This window comes from Amblyomma americanum, chromosome 8 (assembly GCF_052857255.1).
Source record: "Amblyomma americanum isolate KBUSLIRL-KWMA chromosome 8, ASM5285725v1, whole genome shotgun sequence".
NCBI lineage: Eukaryota > Metazoa > Arthropoda > Arachnida > Ixodida > Ixodidae > Amblyomma > Amblyomma americanum.
This window is the reverse complement of record NC_135504.1, coordinates 29,560,899-29,581,378: the sequence shown is the minus strand read 5'-3', so window position 1 is coordinate 29,581,378 and position 20,480 is coordinate 29,560,899. Positions and strand designations below refer to the sequence as shown.

Here is a 20,480-nt window from a genome sequence, read left to right as displayed (position 1 = left end):
CGCCTAAACTAAAACTGGGTTTCTCCCAAAGTAAGACCTCGAGACAGAAGCTTGTCGTCATGCATACTGTCACAGAACCTCTCGGCGCGTTGACTGACTAAACTGGAGACCGTAAGCGACCGACCACTGTTTGTGTGAAGTGACCATAAACAGAGGTCTTATTTTTTTTTCTTGAGAAAACTCCAAGAAAATATCTAGGGGCATGCAGCTGGTGACGTCACAGTACAATGTCGCCCACAGAAATCTTCCCTATTTTTGTGAAAGGAAGGCGACACGCTGAAGCTGGTGAACACCCTAGTCATCAGCAGAATAACTTACTTCCATATCACAGCATGCTGAAAAGTGAAGAAAATCAGGCAGAGGTCCTAATCAAAGGAGCCTACAAGACAGCTTTGGGCTTACCCAGAAACACGTCGAACGACAAGCTGGCAGAACTGGGGCTGCAAAACACGTTCGACGAGTTAAGCAGGGCACAAGTCATGTCAGAGATACAAAGGCTAAGGAACTCGGCAACAGGGAGGGAGCTCCTACGGAGGTTGAACTATAAGGGGGTCCACGACATAGAGGATAGATCGACAGACATCCCAGACGAAATACGTCGAACCAACCAGGTTAGCCCTATACCCAAGCATATGGATCCAAATCTACATGCAGCCAGAAGACAGGCAAGAGCTGCATATGTAGAGACGAAGATAGCCACACAAGATCAGGTAGTCTACACTAACGCCACTCTGTACCCGTGGACTCGTAGCGAAAACATCAAGAAAACGGTATCGGTTGTCACAACAAAGGAGGTTTGCCTCATCAGCGGCGCATCCACGAGAGATGGGACGATAATTAAAGCAGAGGAGATCGCCGTACCATCTAGCGGCAGCCGAGGGTTATCGCACCAACAAATCTCTCACAATCATAACAGATTCCCAAGAAGCGTGCAGACGCTACATGGTAGGAAGAATCAACAAGAAAACACTAAGAATTCTCTTGAAAACGCAGCGAACCAACGAGAAGATCCAACATAATATCTACTGGGTACCGGGACACGCCGGAGTCGAAAGCAATCTGAAGGCGGACAAGCTATCTCGCGAGCTGACTATCCGAGCTGGTGCGTCAAACGCCTCGGACGGCACGGAGATGACGGCAGAGCTCACGTACGCAGCTATCCTCAAACTCATCAAAGGCAGAAGACGCAAATACCCCCCGCCACATCCTCTGCTAACACAAAAGCGAAATGTGGAGCAGTGGAAACCGGCTAACCAGCAGCCAGCTCAAGGTCCAAAGAGACCTAGGGAGCCACTCATGCTGGCGGGCCAGGTACAGTGGTGCCTTGGACTAGGGGCGCCAACCACGCTCAGCCTGGAAGACATCGGCAATCATCGAGCAAGCAGCAAGACTCCTTTATTACAGCAATAAAGTTTATTCACTCACTCACTCACTCGTCGCGATAGGGGCGACAAAATTAGAAAAATTTCATCGTCATGAAACAAAGCCGGCGCCCGGCGGCGAAGCTCGGCAAAAGGAACTACCGTGGAAATTTCGGCATTCGTGGAGGTCGGAAAGACGCGCCAGCCCCTCATTAACAGCGAAAGATGAGCAACATACAGGACTCTTTCTTTGAAATGAGAATGTGCAGAAGTATAATTTATAAGAATAAACAGCTACGGCCCAAGGAAACATCAGTTTGCCAGAGTGGATGTTTGGACTCGACGATGCATCATTTCGCTTAGAGTAACAGCTTATTTAACGAGTGACTAAAAAAGACAATACACTCACCGCGGTGGCTCAGTGGTTAGAACGCTCGGCTGCTGATCCGGTTTCCCAGGTTCGAACCCGACCGCACCGGCTGCGGTTCTTTGGAGAGAGAATACGCTAAGGCGCCCGCTAAGGCGCCCGTGTGCTGTTCGTTTCCAGTGCGTGTTAAAGATCCCCAGGTGGTCAAAATTGTCCCGGAACCCTCCACTACGGCACTTCATTTCTTCTTTCACCCCCCTTTGTCCCTTCCCGTATGACGGATTAAGGATATCCACCGATATGTGAGACAGGTACTGCGCCATTTCCCCCCCCCCCGGAAAAATTAATGTGGATAAGCCCAATAATAATAATAATAATAATAATAATAATAATAATAATAATTGGTTTTGGGGGAAAGAATGCGCAGTATGTCTCACATATCGTTGGACACCTGAACCGCGCCGTAATGGAAGAGATAAAGGAGGGAGTGAAAGAAGCAAGGAAGAAAGAGGTGATGTAGTGGAGGGCTCCGGGATAGGAGGGAGTGAAAGAAGCAAGGAAGAAAGAGGTGATGTAGTGGAGGGCTCCGGAATAATTTCGACCACCAGGGTACCTTTTACCTGCACTGACATCCCACAGCACACGGGAGCCTTAGCGTGTTAATAATAATAATAATTGGTTTTTGGGGAAAGGAAATGGCGCAGTATCTGTCTCACATATCGTTGCACACCTGAACGGCACTGTAATGGAAGAGATAAAGGAGGGAGTGAAAGAAGCAAGGAAGAAAGAGGTGCCGTAGTGGGGGGCTCCGTAATAATTTCGACTACCAGGGTACCTTTAACCTGCACTGACATCGCACAGCACACGGGAACCTTAGCGTGTTGCCTCTATAAAAACGCAGCCGTCGCTGTTGGGTTCGAACTCGGGATCTCTGGATCAGTAGCCGAGCGCCCTAACCACTGAGCCACCGCGGCGGGTTGGATCAGCCCAGCTAATCCAGAATATACAAAGTGAAAGCGATATTGAGCTCTCCACAGGCCCACGGAGCCGGTTGTGCGCCTTTGCATTCGTGAAAAAACGGTCTTTGCCAAGTAGTCAACGCCAATGAACTATGAACGCCGTCGGCTCACTTGTTTTGTTTACTTTTTGAGGGAAGGAAATGGCACAGTAATCATCTCGCATATCTCGGCGGACACCCCAACCGCGCCGACAAGGAAGGCATAAAGGAGGGAGGCAAAGAGGAATGAGAAAACAAAATTGAAAGTTGGATTTTGAGGAAAGGCGCGGCGGTGCGCAGCGGCGGAACACTTGTGGCTCGGTGCTACCAGTGGCGCATGCGCAGTAGTGGGTAGAGAGCGAGAGAGAAAAATGGGCCGTGTGTCATCACTGCTCCTCGTGCATGCGCAGCACGGCTCTCCAGGAATCATGCGAAACTGCGTAACCTGCGGCCAGTAAAGCTTTCGCTTTATAAACAAATATTTCATACGCTTGCAACACAACACTCGGCCGCCGGCGTATATGTACTGAACCCAAAGGCTAAACCTGACGACGCACCGATTGCTTGAGCCACCCTTTATCAAGGCCACGACTGAGGCCCTGAACCTCACAGAAGAAACTGTGAACATTGAAAATTGATTTTCAGGGAAAGGAAATGGTGCTGTATCTTTCTCACATATTGGCGGACACATGAAACGCGAAATAAGGCAGGAGAAAAAGGAGGGCGTGAACGAGGAAAGCAAGAAAGAGGTGCTGTAGTGGAGGGCTCCGGAATAATTTCAGTCACCTGGGGAGCTTTAATGTACACTGACATCGCGCAGCACAGGGGTGCCTTTGCGCTTCGCCTCCACCGAAATGAAGCTGCGCGGTCGGATTCGAAACACTTATTTAAATGCGGTTGTTACGTCGCAAACTTCGCTTTTAAATTCCACCCACTCGCCATGTCCTCCTCACTGTTGACCAAGGAACCCGTAGAGGTTCCGCAACGTTGTTCTTCATCTTGACTTTGTCAGCGGCTAAATCTTATGTTTCACTTCCAGCGCGCCGTATACGTCATGCCCAACCACGATGCTTGCTACCCACGGCACTTTTCAGAAGTAAAAAGTAAGCCCCGCCTAGTCGGCTGCAACTCCAGAAAGAAGCGATGGATGCCCTACAAAGGACGCCTTGCAGCCAACGGCGTCGGCCGATTCTCCGGACGCCGTTGTTAATCTAATTAAACGGTGGTTCGTCTCCTGTCAACTGCCACTCCCCGAGATGTCACACAGGTCCAAGAGGATTGACTAACCATGACAACATGGCAACCAAACGACGCCATTAGCTGGAGGGCCTCTTTCGAGAGACACATGCCGCTTCTTTCTTGAGTTGTATTATACCGGAGTTTGGTTCTCGTACCGTCCGTTTAAGTCGATGTTTTGGAGAGGTGAGGTTTCCTCTTGCCTTGAAGCTAACAGTTGAACCTCTTTGTAACGAAGCGGTTTATAACGAAACAACTAATATAACGAAGAAATTATGATTGCACGTCGAAGCTCGGCCAACAGGGACTATAACGAAGCTACAGATATAACGAAGTAATTGCCGGAAACCTTCAACTTCGTTGTAAAGATGTTCAACTGTTTTTGGATCGCTGGCAAAACGAGCTGCACAGCATGGTTTATAACGAAATGATGGATATAACGAAGGAATTACGATTCCCCTCGGGAGCTCCTTCAACACTGCATATAACGAAGCAAAAGCCGGGAACGAACTTTCAGCTTCGTTATAACGAGGTTAAACGAGCTACATGGCATGCCTCAAGATGAAGCCCTTTCCGGGAAACAGTACGCACCTTGATCCTGACATCGTCGCCCGGAGTAGCCTGGTCGCCAGCTTCGGAGGTTTGCTGTGTCACCGCAACGGGCGGCGTGCATGGTGGCGACGGTGGTAGGCCAGCTGCTGCCGGCTGACTGCCACTCACGGCGGCTGCTACGGTTGCAGGCCGGGGGCTGCTGGCAGCTACGTTGGCGGAACCCGAGGCGGCGGCGGCCCCGTAGCTGGGACGGGAGGCGCTGGGCTGAGCGCTGGGCTCCGCGGCCGTGGTCGGGCCGCCGCTGACGGCGCGCGGCTGCGGGCTGGCCGCGGCGCCCTGCTGGAGTGCTTGCGCGAACGAAACCCGCGAGGGACCGGCGGGCGACGGAGCAGGAGGGGTGGCTTGGTTGCCACCGCTGGCCGAAGACACTGCTGCGAGCCGAAAATGCCCATTTAACGTGGGCTGTATATATCGGCTGCGTTTGCGATCATAGCGATCGTTACGACACGCATATATACACTGCCGAAAGCAGAAGACTGGACAGCCGTCGCCGGAGCTCCGTTGGTAGAGCACCGGACGCAAAATTCAGAGGTCGTGGGTTTCAGATCCCACCGGCGGCATGTGGTTGCTTTTCTTCTGCTTTATAATGAAATATCTTTAAAAAGGTTCGCATCTTAATGGTGGTTTAAAGTCGCAAAGAGACTATTTAAAAAGTCATTGCCCTATTAAGCCTCCACTGATGAACACAACAAATTATTTAAGATAGCATCCCCTAAGTTTCTTGGTTTCGGTGACTGTTGGCTTCCGTCATGTCACAACGGGCACCTCTTGTCCCTTCCCTCGTCTGCTCAACGGGAAAAGACAGCTGGTATAGAGTACTTAGTCGATGGTTTGATCGAATGCCGTCTGGTCAGGTCAGCACAGAGGTCAGCAGAGTCAGTCTTCGGTTTACTGACCATGTGAAAGTGCGCAGCTGACTGCAATTAACATATTTGACATGGTCAGTGACCGAAAATGCAGTATACAGTGGTCGAGAGCATACGTCGCAACAGCCGTCCCAACTCAGACAGCTGTGCAAGCCGATAGTGGCATGCACCGTGACTAAACACGACCAAACACGCAGCGACCCCAAACAGCGTCGTAAACCCTTTGCACTGAAGAACTGAGTGCTAGGCCCTAGCTGGCGCACATGGTCTTAATTTTCACACAAACGTGATCAGCCCTCCCCCACAGCAACAAAGAAGCGATAAGCCCCGCCGTATTCAATAAATTTGCGACACACGCGCAAGCTTTCCCTATAGTTCGCTATTTGAGAAGAAAAAAAACAATTTTCTATTTCGCTAACCCTGGTATTCAGCGAAAAGCAAGGACGCTTGATGAGTGTCTCAGGCTCGTCCATGGCAGCGCCTGCATGGACAGCCGTTCTATAGCATATACCCACACTCCCACGTGGCTTAGACGCAGTATCACTGGGGATTAGACCCCCATCGAATGTTTTTAAGCTCAAAGGTGAACCCAAATCTCACCCAATGTCAAAGGCAGAAGATCAGATGTCAACTAAAGGTCATGGGTCAAGGTCAGGGGTCAAGAGTTCGACCCTTATCGGTACCCCGCACGGTCATGCACGGCTAAAGTGGTTGGGCTGAAGGTCGTTCAAGGCTATTCTCCGGCCTATGGGACGACTCCTTTACCTAACGTGGTGAAGCTTTTCGCTTCGCGTTCAACGGCAGTGACTTCTTTCATTTCATTCCTTTTAGAGCGCAGCTCGCCCGTTCCTGAGTTCCGCGTCGTAGCCGGTGTAACATGCTAGCCGACAGGTGACGTGTTACTTAGTGTGACAGCTGACGTGTTGGCAGGGAGCAGCAGAGCGAAGCGCCACCTGCCATCTCGAGAGGAATGGACAGCCGGAACGCAGCTGCTACGGGACGATTCCGGAGGGTGGCTAGCAACATAACACGACACCTGCCAAGCGGTAGCAGGCGGCATGCGAAGAGCTGCGCTCAACTTTCGGTTAACCGTCTGTCGTAATCAGCCTTCAATTTTTTTATCATTTATATATCGGGCGTAAAGAATGCACGTTTCTTGCCGCGGATAACGCTTGCTGTCACGGAGAATGTCAGCACATGCTGGTTGCGAGAGACGTTTCCCCAAGTGCTTTCCTTTCCTCAAAATCGACGGAGTCCAGAACATCGTCAACGCCAATGATCACAATGAACGCGGCGGTGGCGGTTGAATGACGTCATTGCTGTCACGTGGTTTCTCCTCGGTTCAAGGTCAAACTCTTGTACACGGCGAAGCAGCTACGCAGGGTAGTAGTAAAGCCTTCGCTTCACGGGAAGGGGACGATGAAGTGGCTGCCTGGCCCTAATGAGCAATGATGTAGGGGCTCTCGCATATGTGGCGAGGGCTGCTTGCCACCGGGGGTACCTGTTGCTAAACCGTCGTCATCGCTTCAGATGACGCGGCTGTTGAGACGCGCGTCCTTTCTTCCCAACTTTCCTCTCATATCTCTTTTAACTCTCCTACTGTCTGCACGTGGCAGCGATTATCTGCCCGTGGCAGCGACTGTGGATCAGCTTGAACCAGTGATCGGGCCTGTTAGCTTTTCATTATTCCCTCAGTCGAAACAACAACAGCAGTACCGTGCCACTCATCGCGCCACAAAGCGGGACGCCAAGCTGTTAATCCGGCTTGATTTAACCCGGCAGCCCCATAGGTTGCACACTCTAACCTTGAAACAAAAGACACGCTGTCGCGATAAATAGCGATCACAATCCGGAGAAAGAGACATTTGCTGAAAATTAAAAATTCATTTTTGAGGAAAGAAAATGACGAAGTAACCATCTCGCATATCTCGGTTTACACCTAAACCACGCCGGAAGGGAAGGGATAAAGGAGGGCGTAAAAGAAGAAATGAAGAAAGAGGTGCCGTAGTGGAGGGCTGCTGAATAATTTCGACCACCTGGGGATCTTTAACGTGCACTCACATTGCGCAGAACACTCTCGCCTTTGCGTTTCGCCTCCATCGAAACGCGGTCGGGTTCGAACCCGTTTCCCCGGATCAGTAGCCGAGCGCACTAACTACTGAGCCACCGCGGCGGGTAATGCGGATAGCCCATGCCAAAAATGCGGCGGAAACAGAGTAAGGACGCTGAAACACGATGCCCGAAAGACGCTGGTTCAATCTCGGCCACGGAGGTCGAATTTCGATGGGGGCGAAATTCAAGAGGCCCGTGTTCTGTGCTATGTCAGCGCACGTTAAAGAACCCCAGGTGGTCGAAATTTCCGGAGCCCTTCACTACGGCATCCCTCATAGCCTAAGTCTCTGCGACGTTAAACCCAAATAAACCAAAAAGGAATCGTAAATGCGCTGAGGAGATTGTTGTACGGAGCTGCAGAGGGATTGCTGTGCACCAAGAAGAACGGGCTAAAACGAGACAGCAACGCTCGGAAACGTGCCGTGGATCAAGGCACTGACCAAGCGGAAGAGCATTCCACAGCACTCGCCCCGTGTAAGGTCGGCAGCATGGCCGGACCACACAGGCGAACGGGCGACGCGTCCAGCAGCGCGTGCTCGAGGAGCGGCGAGACGAACAGTGCGCGTGCGCAATGCGAACGTTCGGCAAGGCATTCACGGCCGGAACGCGCCGCCGGTCACAAATGCGCGGCTCGGCTGGACCCCCTTTTTATAGGTCCTATCAGAAAAAAAAAACGATGTGATCCGAAGCGAAGCGATCCTTTGTATTGGGTTATGCGTTTCAGTTAGGTATTTCACATAACCTGTTAGCACTGACGTTCGTAGCATCCCTGAAATTTGGTAATTCTGTTCATTTCGCATACATTCTATCGTATAGCAATGCTACCGCTACATCAAGTATTCCCGAGACTGCAGCATTAATGCAAAACGTTGCTTGTACTAACAAGAGAGACTAATATTAATGATATCGAAAGAGTGCATTGTCCACAACGCAGGTTGGAGCTTGAGCAAGCTGAAGGCGTTGCAATTTCACTAAGCGTGCGGGCTTTGTTCGAACAAAGCAAGGCTCTTCGCAGCCCGAGGGCAGTGCGCCCAATACCGGCGTGGCATATCGCGACACTGTACGAACCACGAGGACGGCAGACGCGCAGTCGTACGCAGTCCAAAGGCCACTTCACATAGGAGCAAAAACGCTAGCAATTTGTGCCGCCGCGGCGCACAAAGCCGTTTCGAGACGTCACGGCGCGTCGAACGGCCAGAGAGAAGAGGTTCCATAAATGTGCAAATTCTTCGCTGCAACGCGCCGCTCTATCGCTCTGCTCGCTCATTTGCTTGCACGTGAACCAACCTTAACGCGATTAGAAGGCTGCCGAGGTCGCTTCCGCTCAACCGAACCAGGTATTTTTCTTTCTCTCAAGTCACGGTCAAACACGCTCACATAAAAACGATGGTGCATAATAGCGAAAACAAACGGGTAACGAAGCTCGTGCATTTCATTCAGCTTTCTCGCAAAAATTTAATGCATTAGAACACAATCATCCTAGCCCACGAGGTTAGGCCTAAAGCGACCAGCAAGTGACGCCAGATGAACAAAGGGATCGAGCACCGAAACGAGACTGCGGCGGAGGCCACAGAACCGGAATGAAATTCGCTACGCACCTGGAGGTCTAGCAGCTGAGTCGTTTTTCTTCTTGTCTTTGCGCTTTCCTTTCCCCATTTAGATAGCAGGCCACAAACACAAATGGCAATCAACGGAACGGACGTCTTGACTTCCTGTCGAGCCCCTAGAGAAAGGCAAAATGGCTGCGCTGTTTCTCCTTTATAGTGGCCTTTTCCGCTCTGCGATTGGCTCATATGCGACGCCACGAGCTGCACGTGTTCCGCCGTCATTGGCTACGCTTGGAGACGTCTTGCGCGTGCCGGCGCTTCTGCCTCCAAGAACGCAAAAAGAAAAAAAAACTGTATGGAACCAAAGGGAATTGCCGTACGATAACGCTTTACCACTGCTCCTTATGGGAACCCAAGGTCCCGGCGCGTCTCGAACACGCGCGCTGTGGAAGTCGAAGACAACAAGTGGAGGGTGACTCCGCTTCGAAACCCAATTATTCCTAGAAGCTACTTTGCTGAGAGGGTCTAGTTCGCAAAATACAGAGGCGCATACCATGGTCACGGACGTACAAAGTGAGAAAATGTTACGAGCGCTGTTAGCATTCATTTCCCATTTTGTGCAAGTCCGTGATTTCAGCTCAGAGATCAACATTACTGAGCCACCGGAATGCGGCAAATAAAAAAACTCTAGCGATTTGTCAACATTTCTGGCTTTTATTTATGCCTTTATGTATTTGTTAATGCATCCGTTTAATTCATTTTATTTCCACGTGCTAGCGTGGTTAAGTCTCGGAGTAAGGAATGTGTTTTACTGCCCACATGTGAGGCGACACTGGTGGTGGTAGTGGTTTTATTAAAAATAATAGTAAAAAGGAAGCAAAAGATTTTTGCTAGCCCCGGCATCTGCCATCGACACTGAAGCATCTGAGCTGGGGCAGCGGAAATAAAGGACAGCAGGCAGAATGAAGAAATGAAATGAAAGAGGTGAGGGGACAGGAAGAGTGGATAGGGGGAGAAGTAATATGTACAAACGATATACAAAATAAGAAATGTGTCCAGGTTGTGCGCGTGATTAGTTCATTTTAGAGGAATTAAATCACACACGCGCACAGCACTGTGTTGGTTACAACTGGAGTGGGGCGTCCAGTTATTAATCGTCCAAGGTAGAACTCGCGGAGCCTTCGGTCACTGCGTGTAACTACCTGACGGAGAACAGACGGGACGTCAAGCCCGTGTGTTCGAGGAATGCACAGAGGCTCACCAAAGTTCGCTCACGTCTGCGCGCACTGCCCTGCGGCCACAATAGCGTCTTGATGGAGTCTGGTAGTATGCCCTGCGCGCTATAGGCCGCGAGCATATCGCGACGAACATCGGCGAACGCGGCACAGTGAAGGAGCAGGTGTTCTAGTGTTTCCACTGCACCGCATCCGTCACACACATCACTCGTCGCGATTCCGTGACGCTCCCGTCGTTCCCCGGGCCACACGCAGCCAACGCGCGCGCGGAGGATCATTGCACGTTGTGACCGTGTAAGTGCGCGACAGCCGGTGACACTGTCGACGCGCTCACCTCCCGCGATGCGTGGGTCGGGGTGCTGCTTTCGGAGATGGTCGTGGATGGCCGCACGCACGTCCTCCAGCGCAAGGGGCAGATCACTGGCAGGTAGTTGGTGTGCAGCGGTCGCGAGGTCGTGAGCTTCTTCGTTGCCGGCGATGCCGCAGTGACCGGGCACCCACTGTGCACGCACAACACAACCTCTCTGCGCGAGGCGCTCGATGCGCAAGCGAATTTCTCGCACTAGTGGGGTTCCGCGGCCCTTAGAAATCAGGCGGGTGAGGGCGGGTGCGGGAGTCGCACAGCAGAGCACTCCTGGGCGGCGGTGGGCCGATGGTGAGCAGCAGGTCCAGCCCGAGCCGGATCCCCATCAACTCCGCCGTGGTGGAGGAGCCCAGGAAGGCTGCGTGTGTCTGGCTGTGCAGTCGCAGGGTGGCGATGGTGGCCGCCACAGCAAGGGAGCAGCTGTCGCGGCCATTCGTGAGCGCGGGTGCGAGCGCATACACTGCAGCAGCGAGCCGCCGTCCGGTGCGCCGTGAAGCCAGGCGACACTCTGAAAAATTGGTTTTGGGGGCACCGAAATGGCGCAGTATCTGTCTCACATATTCGCGGTCCCCTGAACTGCGCCGTAAGAGAAGGGATAAAACAGGGTCTAAGCGAATCATCGAAGAAAGAGGTGCCGCTGTGGAGGGCTCCGGAATAACTTGGACCAACTGGCGATCTCTAACGTCCACTGACATCGCACAGCACACGGGCGCCAATCTCAGAGTTTATGTCCTGTCGTTGCGGAGGCCATTGCTCTCAAAGGAGGCCCCGATGCACGATTCGCAGTCACAACCTTAGCACTCGCTGAATAAAGAGAAGCCGCCACACTTTGACATCTCCCTGAGTGCGAGACGACAAAAAAATCAAGTCGGCGACGCTAGCCCAGGCTTAGCTCAGTCGGAATAACTAATACGCGTCTCGCTGGTGATCTCCGAAGCCGGCGTTTGGTGGTATTGTAAGATTATCGCAGACATCCATGTCTGAGGATATACATTCCCTAAGGTTTCCATGTTATTGCGATTACAGGACGATAGAGGAAAGTGCACGGGCCTGCCGACGGGCTCCAGCTATGCCTAACCACTGCCGCGTGCAAACAAAGGGCAGTTCAGAGTGCTGTCAGGGAAACTACTGAGAGGAAAATGGTGCGCTGCATCAACTGCGTCCCCAGAAGCGGCAACGGCTGTATCTGCAAAAGATCCTCCTTTTCATCTCTGCTCTGCAATGCCGGAAACAGCTGTGGCGTAGGGCGTTTGGAACACTGTAGTGCTGCGTTTGTATCTAGTGCATCGGCGCCCCTTGGATTGTTACGCTGCTCAATCGAGTAACTGTATTTATTTCAGACACCTCAGGGGCTGTTTATATCGAAAAACGCCCGTGTGCTGCACAACATGAGTCCTCGTTGAAGAACGCCAAGAGGTCGAAATTACTGCGTAACCCTCAATTACGCTGCCTGTTTTGCACTTCTTTATTTTTCGCTTCCTCTTTCGTTCCTTCCCTTATAGCGCGGAGAAGCCACGGAGGAGTGTGTTATCTAACCGTTCCCTTCCCCAGCCTACGCTAACTATACCAACACCCTGCCTGTTCAGAATAGTATAGCGGTGTTATGCGGCCACAGAAGGAACGATCTCGGAGGCACCGTTTGCCAGGGCCACGGGTCACTTTATCGCTCAAGGACATGTGGATGTTCCCTGGTCTGCAACTTTCCTGTTATCCAATATTGCGCCTACAGCAACACCGTTTGCGCAAAGGATAGCCCTCCACAAATCTACAGCTGAAAACACCCATGACACATGCGATCCAGAGAAAAACCAAGAGGGAACGGCACGGCATTCGAAGCTAGGGATGACGGGTAGAATTGAATCTGAACAGTGTTGCGGCAACTGCGAGAGATTAGAAGAAACGCACAGTTGAAAGTGGCGTACTGTAGGTTTAACGAACCGGGGGACGCGAGACCTCTCGGGAACGGACGCCCCCGCCGAGGCGCCTCGCCATACGCGGAGATTACAAACATTTATCGCGGGCTAAGTTGCACGTATCCCGCTCTTCACCCCGACCTGGACATGGCGCAAGCCACGACACTCAGACGCCTACAAACAAAGGCCATTCTTAGCCCCTACCGATTGCGTTTAATCACCAACAGTGAATATGACCCTGCATGCCCGCACTATGGTGACGGGACGCATGCCGCACAAGACCATATATTATGGGAATGCGCTAGCAACCCCGCTCCGACGACACTCTTGCCTGCCTCCTCGGCGGATGAATGGGACAAACTCTTGACCAGTTCAGGAAAAACAACGCAGCTGGCCCTCATCACGTGAGCTCAAGAGGTCGCCCCCGGCTTGCTGCCACACTGGGCTCGCGCCTGCCCCAACTAATCTCTTCCATTTTGTGGCAATAAACTTGTAACCACCACCTTATTGTAGTAGAACCAACGCTTCCAACGGTACCAACGCTTCTAGTTTCGAATGGACGCTGGATTGAAAGCGGGTTGTTCCACCGAGAAGTGAGATGATTACTTAATAATTGCTTTTTTGGGGGGTTGGGAGGAAATGGTGCATTGTCTGTCGCTTATATCGTTGGAAAAATGAACCGCGCCGTAAGGGAAGGGATAAAGGAGGGAGTGAAAGAAGAAAGGAAGAAAGAGGTGCTGTAGTGGAGGGCTCCGGAATAATTTCGACCACCTGCGGATCATTACCGCGCACTGACATCGCATAGCGCACGGGCGCCTTAGCGTTTTTCCTTCATAAAAATGATTACTTCGCCATTTCCTTTGTGGTGATAGTGGTTTTTTATTAAAATAATGTAAAAACGAACGAACAGATTTTTGCCAGCCCCGGCATCTGCCATCGATACTGAAGCACCTGAGCTGTGGCGGCGGAAACAATGGATAGCAGGCCGAATTGAAAAATGAAATGAAAGAGGTGAGCGGGCCCCGCCGCGGTGGCTCAGTGGATAGGGCGCTCGACTACTGATCCGGAGTTCCCGGGTTCGAACCCGACCGCGGCGGCTGCGTTTTTATGGAGGAAAAACGCTAAGGCGCCCGTGTGCTGTGCGATGTCAGTGCACGTTAAAGATCCCCAGGTGGTCGAAATTATTCCGGAGCCCTCCACTACGCACCTATTTGTTCCTCTCTTCTTTCACTCCCTCCTTTATCCCTTCCCTTAAGGCGCGGTTCAGGTGTCCAACGGTATATGAGACAGATACTGCGCCATTTCCTTTCCACCAAAAACCAAATATTAAGAGGTGAGCGGAGAGGAAGAGAAGATAGGGGGACCGTTTCCTTTCGTCAAAAACAATTTTTCATAGCGGCATAGGGTCTCAGCTCCTTGCGAACTACACGGCATTCGAATATGAACCGTCTGGAAGGGTGTTGCGGCAGCACAATGCTGCGCCATTGGAGTTCCACCCTTATGTAGCGTTCCTAACGTCAAAATTAAAGCAAGAAATCAACACTGCGGCAATGATGTTCCACCATAATCCATTGTTCCTAACATTTAAAACTAAAAAAAACTTCGTCACGTGGCGCTTCCTTGAAGCTGGCGTTGCTGTGGTAGGCAGGAGTGTTGGATCAAGCTTCATCTCTTTCCCGAAAACGAGCGGCCGAGCCTGCGAGCTAATTTCGACCCCCTGGGGATCTCTAACGTGCACTGACATTGCACAGCACACGAGCGATTTAGCGTTTTTCAATTGAATTTAATTTGTTTTTTGGGAAAGGAAATGGCGCAGTATCTGTCTCATATATCAGCGTTTTTCCTCCAGTGTTCTTTTTCGATGTCAGTGCCCGTTGAAGATCGCCCGGTGGTCGAAATTATTCCGGAGCCCTCCACTGCTCTCTGTGCTCATCTCTGCTGATAATAATAATTGGTTTTGGGGGAAAGGAAATGGCGCAGTATCTGTCTCATATATCGTTGGACACCTGCACCGCGCCGCAAAAGAAGGGATAAATGAGAGAGTGAAAGGAGAAAGGAAAAAATAGGTGCCGCAGTGGAGGGCTCCGGGATAATTTCGACCAGCTGGGGATCATTACCGTGCACTGACATCGCACAGCACACGGGCGCCTTAGCGTATTTCCTCCATAAAAACGATTACTTCGCCGTTTCCTTTCTGGTAGTAGTCGTTTTTTTTATTAAAATAATAGTAAAAAGGAAGGAAAAGATTTTTGCTAGCCCCGACATCTGCCATCGATACTGAAGCACCTTATCTGATGCTGCGGAAATAAAGGATATTAGGACGAATTGAAAAATTAAATGAAGGAGGTGAGGGGAGAGGAAGAGAGGATAGGGGGACCGTTTCCATTCTCAAATTTTAGATTGAATTGGAAAACGTTAATTATCGTCTTGAGTTATAAATCGGTTTGTTGATCTTGTTAGGCGGCCGTCAGTGGAGGCTGGCGGCGACCTCTTCGGCTCTCGTCACCACCTGTACTTGGGTTTCCAGGTTAGAGCTGAGCAACAAGGTCTCCCACGGGCCCGTGAGCGCGAGCCTCTTGAGCGATATTGGTGGGGGATCTCTCGGACAGTCCCAGAAGATGTGGTCTACGGTGGCTTTGCCGCCGCATTTGCTTCACTCCGGCTTATATCTATCCGGGTACACATGGCTTAGGACAGCTGGATTAGGGAGAGTTTTTGTTTGAAGTTGTCTCCACAGTACCTCCTGTTTTTTGTTTAGGCTTTTATGCGGAGCAGGGAAGGTTTGCCTTTCTAGTCTATAATGCTGAGTAATCTCATGGTAAGTATTAAGACCATCTATCGTGATTTCGACGTCCGAGTTAGCGTCCACAGCTCGGCCGATAGATTCTCGAACTTTGTCGTGGGCTGCCTCGTTCCCCGGGTTTGACGAGTGAGCCGGTACCCAAACCAATCACACGTCTGTCCTGTCTTCCGGGTAATTCCTGAGAATTCCCAAGGAGATGGGAGATATTCTGCCCTTGGCGAAATTGCCAATGGCTGCTTTTGAATCCCTGACAATCACTTCTGCTTGCGGGTTTGTCAACGCCAAGGTGATTGCCGCTTCTCCGGCTATTTCTGATAGGATAGGAAAACTTTTATTGAATCATAAGTATTTAGGCGATCAGAAGTCTTCTTGCTTGCTTCGCGTGTCGCTGTCTTCAAGCTGCGCTGCAGGGAAGGCTTCTTCAGCAAAGGGTGGTCCCTCAGTCCAGGGCTCCACTGAGTTTGGCTGCATCCCTTGCGTGCTCTACCATCCTCTTTTGGACGGCGAGCTCGCAGCTGACGAGCCGGCTCTCCCAGTGCTCCGCACTCGGGGGTTTGTGTTCTCGGAATGCGTAGTTTCGTTCGCATTCCCATGTTATGTGAAATAGTGTGGGTGTGGCCCCGCACCACGGGCATGTGCCCCTATATTGCGTTGGGAACATCTTGTTGTATATAAAGAGGTTGGGGTGTTTGTAATCTACGCCAATCTGTTGCCACCTTCTTTGGTAGTGCTTTATGCGGGGGCGGATATTTATATCTCACCCCTCTGTGATGTTGGAGTAGTTCTGATAGACCACGGCTCTCCTGCTGCTGTCCGACTCGGAAACAAAAAGCTCGAGCTAGACTATCCGCCGCCTCATTGCCCCTTATGCCCTCGTGCGCAGGTATCCAGATTAAATTATGTTGGACTGCTATGCTCTCTGAGAGGTTGCACTCTCTGAGCACCTTAAGAGCAGCTTTGCTAATTCTGCCCTTCGTATAATTTCGACAGGTTTCTTTTGAGTCCGTGAGAATATACAATGATTTGTTCTCCCTATATCCTTTTGCTGCCGCCAGCGCTACGGCTAACTCCTCGGCGTCCGTTATACGCCAGATTTCCGTGGATGCCCCGGAGGTTAGTTCCCCATCTTGGTTTACTACCACTGCCGTAATTATGTATTTGCTTCTGCCGCTCGCTACTTCCATAGCGCTTGCGTCCGTGTAGAAGGTGTTATCCTTCCCCGCTAGTGTTCTTTCAATGTGTTCTGCCCTGGCCTTCCTTCTGCCTTCGTGGAGCCTAGGGTCCATGTTCTTTGCAATGGGTCTGACATAAAATGTTTTCCTTATTTCGGTAGGCATGTCTTCGTACCGCTTTGTGTCGATGTATTCGCAGCCTATTCTGTCGAGCAGTGCTCTTCCAGTGTAGGTCCCTCCTAGTCTTTTAATTTGCGATTTTCGTTGCGCTTTCACCATTTCTAGGAAGGTGTTGTTGACGCCAAGCTGCATGAGCTTTTCGTTGGGGGTGTTTCTTGACAGGTGTAATGCTGTCTTCTATGCTTTCCTTAGAATGGTTTCGATTTCTTCATTAGACGTTTCTGTCCTTACGTGGAAGGGAAGCGAGTACGTAACTCTGCTTACTATGAGGCTGTTGACCAATCTTAGGGTGTCTTCTTTCATCCCATGTCTTCTTTGAGAGACTCTGCTTATCATTCTGCTCACACTTTCTGTTGATTTCTTGAGTAGGGAAATCGTGTGGTCGCATTTCCTACTACCCTGCAGCCACATGCCGAGGATGCGGATCATTTTGCATTCCGGTATGAGTTGTCCTTCGAGAGTGACTTCCAGTTTCGCCTTAGTCTGGTGTCGGCCCACTCAGGAGTTCAGACTTTTCGGTAGAACACTTGGGGCCTCTAGCTGTCACGTAGTCTTCTACGCATCTCGCCGCTTCTTGCAGTGCGGCTTGCTTTTCTTCTAAGGTCCCTCCGGTAGCCCAGACCGTGATGTCGTCCGCGTACATCGCGTGTCGGACTCCCTGGATTTGCTCGAGTTTTCTTGCTAGGCCAATCATCGCCACGTTGAATAATACGGGCGAGATTACGGAGCCTTGGGGCGTACCTCTGCTAGGCGTTGCAAAGATATCGCTCCTTAGTTCTCCTAGGCCTACAGTTGCCGTTCTGTTTGAAAGGAAGTCCTTCACGTAATCGTGTGTTCTCTTCCCGCAGTTCGCGTTTATAAGACCTTCCATGATGGCCTCGTGGCTTACGTTGTCGAAGGCTCCTTTGACATCGAGCGCCATGACCACGTTTTCGCCCTTTCTTGGCATAGTTTCTAAGACCTCTTTCTCGAGCTGTAGCAGGACATCTTGCGTCGAGAGGTTGGCTCTGAACCCGAACATTGAGTTTGGGTAGTACTTTTCGCTCTCCAGGTGTTGTTGGATGCGTTTGGTGACTATCTTCTCGTAGAGTTTGCCCAGGCACGATGTGAGAGAGATCGGCCTCAGATTATCGATTTGGATTTTCTTGCCGGGTTTGGGGATCATCACTACGACGGCGTGTTTCCATGCCGCCGGGACTCTCCCTTCTTGCCATAATTTGTTTAAGTAGCGGTAGCTGGTCTATCGCTTCGTCGCTGAGGTTTCTAATGAGGGAGTTCCGTACTCGATCTGCTCCCGCTGCTGTGTTCTTGGTGGCTGATCTAATTGCCTCAATGACCTCTTCCCTAGAGATGGGTCGATCCATGTTCGGGTTTTCTTCGCCTCGGTATTCACCGTGGTATCCCTCCGGTTCTCCCGTTCCGTAGCATTTCTTGCGAACCTCTTCGAGCATCTGTTCGTCCGTTCCTTGATACTGGTGTATTAATCTTTGGATAGAATTGCTGCTTTCCCGTTTGCTCTTGCTGGGATCCATCAGGCTTCTGAGTATTTGCCACGTTCTGGCTGTACTGAGGGTGCCCTTCAGCGAGTCTGTGAATTGTTGCCACCCCTGTCTAGCCAGTTGCGTAGCGTACTCTTCCGCCTTCTTACTGATCTCCGCAATCTTCCTCTTGAGTTTCTTATTTAGTTTCTGTTTTTTTCATCGTTTGGTGAGACCGCGCCTTGCTTCCCATAGCCTAAGCAGCCGCCTATCTACCTCCGGTGCTTCCTCGGTCCTGTCCACTTCTCGGGTGTACATCTCTTGGACCTGTTTTAGCTGGTGGCTTCATTCCTCCGGGGAGGTTATGTCGCCGCTCATCCATCTGCAGTGTTCTCGAAAAGCGTCCCAGTCCGTTAGCTTGGCTGTGCCGATCTTCCTTTTCGTATGTTCTGCCTCCAGTTGCAGGCGTAGAATGTAGTGATAGCTCCCAAGATTCTCGAGCGTATTTTCCCATTCCACGTTTCTGGCATTCTTTACGAAGGTTAGGTCAGGGCAGGTGTCTACACTGACGCTGTTTCCTATTCTGGTTGGTTGGGCTTCATCGGTTAGGAGCTCGCATCCTACGTTTTCTGCCGCAGTGCTAATCTCTCTACCCTTTTTGTCGTCTTTCGCGTAACCCCACTGTGGACTCTTGGCATTGAAGTCTCCTGCTACGACTAGCGTGTTTTGTCCCGCTAGTTTTTTAGCTTCGGCGAAGAGCTTTATAAACTCTCCGTTCCTCTGTTTTGGTGAACTATATACGTTAATTACGAAAGTGCTTTTCGCTTTCCTCTTCTTCTTCGGAATGATCTCCGTTATTGTGTGTTCGATGTTTGTGTCCTTAATCTCGTCGTGTGCTATGGTGACTATCTTGTTGCTTATGAGGGTTGCGACCTTGCCTCTCTCCAAACACGTGTAGCCCCTAAGTGTCGGAGTGGTGAAGGTTTCTTGTAATAGTATTAGGTCTGGCATCGTACCTTTGTGATTGATGAATTGTTGCAGGAGCCCTTGTTTATGCCTGTAGCCCCTGCAGTTCCACTGCCTAATTTCTAATTTGTTGCCTCCGGCCATATTGGGGCGTTGGTATTATTGTGAATATTAGCGTTAGCTATTCCTGGGGTTTCTGCGTTCCCGCCGAAGCGGCGCTCGTTGTATAGTCTATCTCTAGAGTCATGGATCTTTTGCAAATTCTGGTTCTTTATGTAATTGCGGAATCCCAGTCCTTGTAGGGCTACTTTTTGTTGTGTGGTTTGCATTTCCTTCTGTATGTTCTGAAATTGTGACTGCAGATTTAGTAGCATGTTCTTGATTTCGCTAATCCCTTCCGCTGCCTGTGGCTCGGGGCTAGGGGACTTAGGCGGCGGAGTGGCCACCCTTATGGGTGCTGAGTATGGTGTTGCCGGTGTTAGACCCTGTCGCCTGATCTCTTGTAGCTCCTTGATTATGTCATTTAGCTGTTTCCTCAGCTGTTGATTTTCCTTTCTTAACTCGTTTATAATTTGTTTATCATTGTTTGTGTGGTCATTTGGGTTTGAGTGCGGAGTATCTGGGTGAATTGTAATGGGAGGGCCGGCTCCCCAGCTCACCTTCGGGCCGCCGCTTTTCTTTTGTTGCTGTTTCTCTGCCTGCTGCTGCTGCCCCTTGGGTGGCGGTGTCCATGATCCGTCCCGGGCTCGGCTGCGGCTGCGGCTACGGCTGCTGCTCCACCCGCTCTGGTCCCCTTCTTCCCTTGAGAACCACCTCTGGCGTCTGGCTCCGCCGCCTCGGCTTTGGCTCCGGCTGTAACTTTGCCTCTGCTGCTGCTGTTGGGGTCTCCCCCATCTTAGCTCGCTCGCTGTCTTCAGTCTTTGCTTGCAGTCCCTGGTTCCTGCCACGTGGCCACCGCCGCACAGCAGACACTTGGGTATGCACTCGTGCTGCTGTGCGGCGGTGGCCAAGTGGCAGGAACCAGGGACTGCAAGGAAAGACTGAAGACAGCGAGCGAGTTAAGATGGGGGAGACCACAACAGCAGCAGCAGAGGCAAAGTCGCAGCCGGAGCAAAAGCCGAGGCGGCGGAGCCAGACGCCAGAGGTGGTTCTCGAGGGAAGAAGGGGGCTATTTCTGAAGAAAATTTTTCATAGCGGCATAGGGTCTCAGCACTATTCGACAGAAGCGGTCTGTAAGGGTGTTGTGGCAGCCCAATGCTGCGCCATTGGAG

General features: G+C 51.2%; 1 protein-coding gene across 1 annotated transcript in view; it reads right to left on the bottom strand.

Moving 5' to 3' along the window:
* Positions 1 to 19,941, bottom strand: part of LOC144102264 (protein argonaute-2-like) — a 28,451-nt gene extending 8,510 nt beyond the window's left edge. The window contains exons 1-2 of the mRNA XM_077635569.1: positions 19,869 to 19,941; positions 4,553 to 4,944 (exon numbers count right to left, since the gene is read on the bottom strand). Of these exons, the coding sequence (XP_077491695.1) occupies positions 4,553 to 4,944; positions 19,869 to 19,941 (465 nt within the window). The remainder of the gene's footprint in view (positions 1 to 4,552; positions 4,945 to 19,868) is intronic.
* Positions 19,942 to 20,480: the final 539 nt, after the last annotated feature.